The 2,371-nt window shown below is 63.4% G+C and overlaps 1 protein-coding gene across 1 annotated transcript in view; it reads right to left on the bottom strand.

Moving 5' to 3' along the window:
- Positions 1-1,885: 1,885 nt before the first annotated feature.
- Positions 1,886-2,371, bottom strand: part of POMC (proopiomelanocortin) — a 1,648-nt gene continuing 1,162 nt past the window's right edge. Inside the window, exon 2 of the mRNA XM_044450305.1 lies at positions 1,886-2,290. Coding sequence (XP_044306240.1) covers positions 1,886-2,290 — 405 coding nt within the window. The remainder of the gene's footprint in view (positions 2,291-2,371) is intronic.

Below are 2,371 nucleotides of genomic sequence, written 5' to 3'. Positions count from 1 at the left end.
AGCCGTGGGGGTATTTCTAGAGGAATCTCATGTCCCCCCTCAGCCTTCTCTTCTCAAGGCTGAAAATGCCCAGTTCCCCCAGTGTCTCCTCACAGGGCAGTGTTTCCAAGCCCTGGATCGCTTTTGTTTCCCTCCTCGGGGGTCTTTCTAATTTTTCTGCATCTTTCTTAAATCTCAGTGCCCAGAACTGGACACAGTATTCCAGAAAGGCTCTGACTAGTGAGGAGTATAGGAAAACTACTACTTCTCATGATTTGGAATACTTCTGTTAATGCTTCTCAAAATACCATTTGCCCTTTTGGAGCCTGAGTCAAATTGTTGACTCATATTAAGCCTCTTGTCCACAATTTCTCCAAGATCTTTTACTTTTGCAGTTCTTTTGGGCCACGTGTTCCCCATCGTGTATCGATGCATTTGGTTTCTTTGTTCCAGGTGGAGGACTTGGCACTTGTCCCCACTGAATCTCACTCTGTTGCTTTGAGCCCAGCATTCAAGTTAAGGAAGCTCCCCCTGGACCTTCATTCTGTCTTTTATGGTTCTCGCTATTCCCCCCAGTTCTGTCTTGTTTGCAAATGTGATGATTGTTCCCCGTCCATCCCGCCTAAATCGTTCGCATGGATCAATGACGGCCACCTGGGGCTCCTTGCAGGAGAAAAAGGGCAGGGGATACTCATGACAAAAGAGAACTGAAAATGTCTTGCTGGGCCTGCCGTGGAGACCCCAAAGGGAAGGTCCTGCTGGTGCGGGAAGCAGGCAGTCTCTGGGCCCAGAACTCGGGCAGTCGCCGTCCTGGCCTGGGGGTGGTGGGGAGCATCAGTGAAGGAGGGAAGAGAGAACCGCCTCCCCCCCCCCCGCCACCTTCCCTTTGACCCCCTTTTGGGCCCCCGAAGGAGCGCAGGGCAGGTGTGTCCCGAAAGAAGGCCCAGCGTTTACACACAGCGTCAAGCCTGGCGTGGTCCCGGTCACGGGGGGAGACGGCGGGCCCGCCTGCTCACCCATCTTCCCTGACGGCATCCCTCCCGCAGGCCGTGGCTCAGGGGCACCCCTGCCCCCCCCCCCCCGCGATGCTGCCTGAGCATGGGGACTGTGTGTGAGGAGCCAGCCCCAGGAACCCTCTGGCACCCGGGCCAGGTGGCTCCCATCCCCATCCCCAGCCCGACCCCGACCCCGACCCCTTGCATCCTTCGAGTATCAGGCAGGGAGTCAGCACACCTGCCATGCAGCGGGCGCGGGGAGGCGCTCAGTCCCGTCTGGAAACCTCAGTCAGTCGCCCTGGGCTGAGAAAGCCTCAGCACCAGTTGCTGCTAACTGCACGGAGGGGGCAGTGCCTGCCCGTTGAGAGGAAAATGCGCTTTGCACTTGCCCCAAGACACCCATTTATGGTCACTCTGTGCCTTCCAGAAGGGCACGAACGGGACTCCTAGCAAAACATGGGCCATGCCCGTCTCTGCTGCGGGTGCTCCCAACACACGCGCCGTTTTCCAGCCTCGGGATCCCGATCCCAATGAATCCTCCTTTCCCGGCCGAGGCGCCTCCTGCCTGCAAACCGCCCCACGGGGCGCAAGACGCTTCCGTGAAGAAAGGCGAGGGGCCCGGAATGAGCACTCGCAGCCCGAGACCCGCGCAGCTTGCAAGTGATGATTGCGCGTCAGCATCCGTACTCTCATTTCACATTTTCATCCCTTTAATTTACAGTATTGTACAGCTGGTTCAAAGTATGAAAATACTCTTGGCCCCCGCGGGTGGCCGCCCGCCCGCCCGCGATGGGTACACGCGAACCAGGATGCAAACGTAACGGCGTCGCCCAGCGGGGAGCTCCTTCGGCAGCAAGACGCAGGGCTGGGCGAGGGCGCGGCGAACGGACGGCCGTGCGCGCCCCCGCCGCTCACTGGCCCCGCGGGGACGCGCCCGGCGCGACGGCGCTCCGCAGCAGAGTCAGCAGGGGCGCGTGGCCGCGCTCGGCCGCCAGGAAGCCCCCGTAGCGCTTCTTCTTGGGCGCGGCGGGCGCGTTCCAGCGGAAGTGGCGCATCCGGTAGGCCGCGCCGTCGTGCGGCGCCTCCTCGGGCGGCTCCCCGTCGCCGGGCGGCGCGTCCCAGGAGAGCCCCCGGCGCAGCTCCCGCGCGGCGCCCTCCGCCGACTCCTCCTCCGCCTCGGCCGGGAACACCTTGACGGGCCGCCGCTTCCTCCCGACGGGCTTCCCCCAGCGGAAGTGCTCCATGGCGTACGAGCGCTTGCCCTCCGGCCGCGCCTGCCGCTCCGCCTCCGCCTCGGCCCCGGGCTCGGCCTCGGCCTCGGCCCCGGCCCCGGCCCCGGCCCCAGCCCCGGCCCCGGCCCCGGCCCCCCGCGCGGGCCAGGGCGCGGCGGAGAGCAG

This window comes from Varanus komodoensis, unplaced genomic scaffold (assembly GCF_004798865.1).
Source record: "Varanus komodoensis strain SLA01 unplaced genomic scaffold, ASM479886v1 scaffold64, whole genome shotgun sequence".
Classification (NCBI taxonomy): Eukaryota; Metazoa; Chordata; class Lepidosauria; order Squamata; family Varanidae; genus Varanus; species Varanus komodoensis.
Note: the sequence above shows the minus strand (reverse complement) of the source record. Positions and strands in the feature narration are given on the sequence as shown.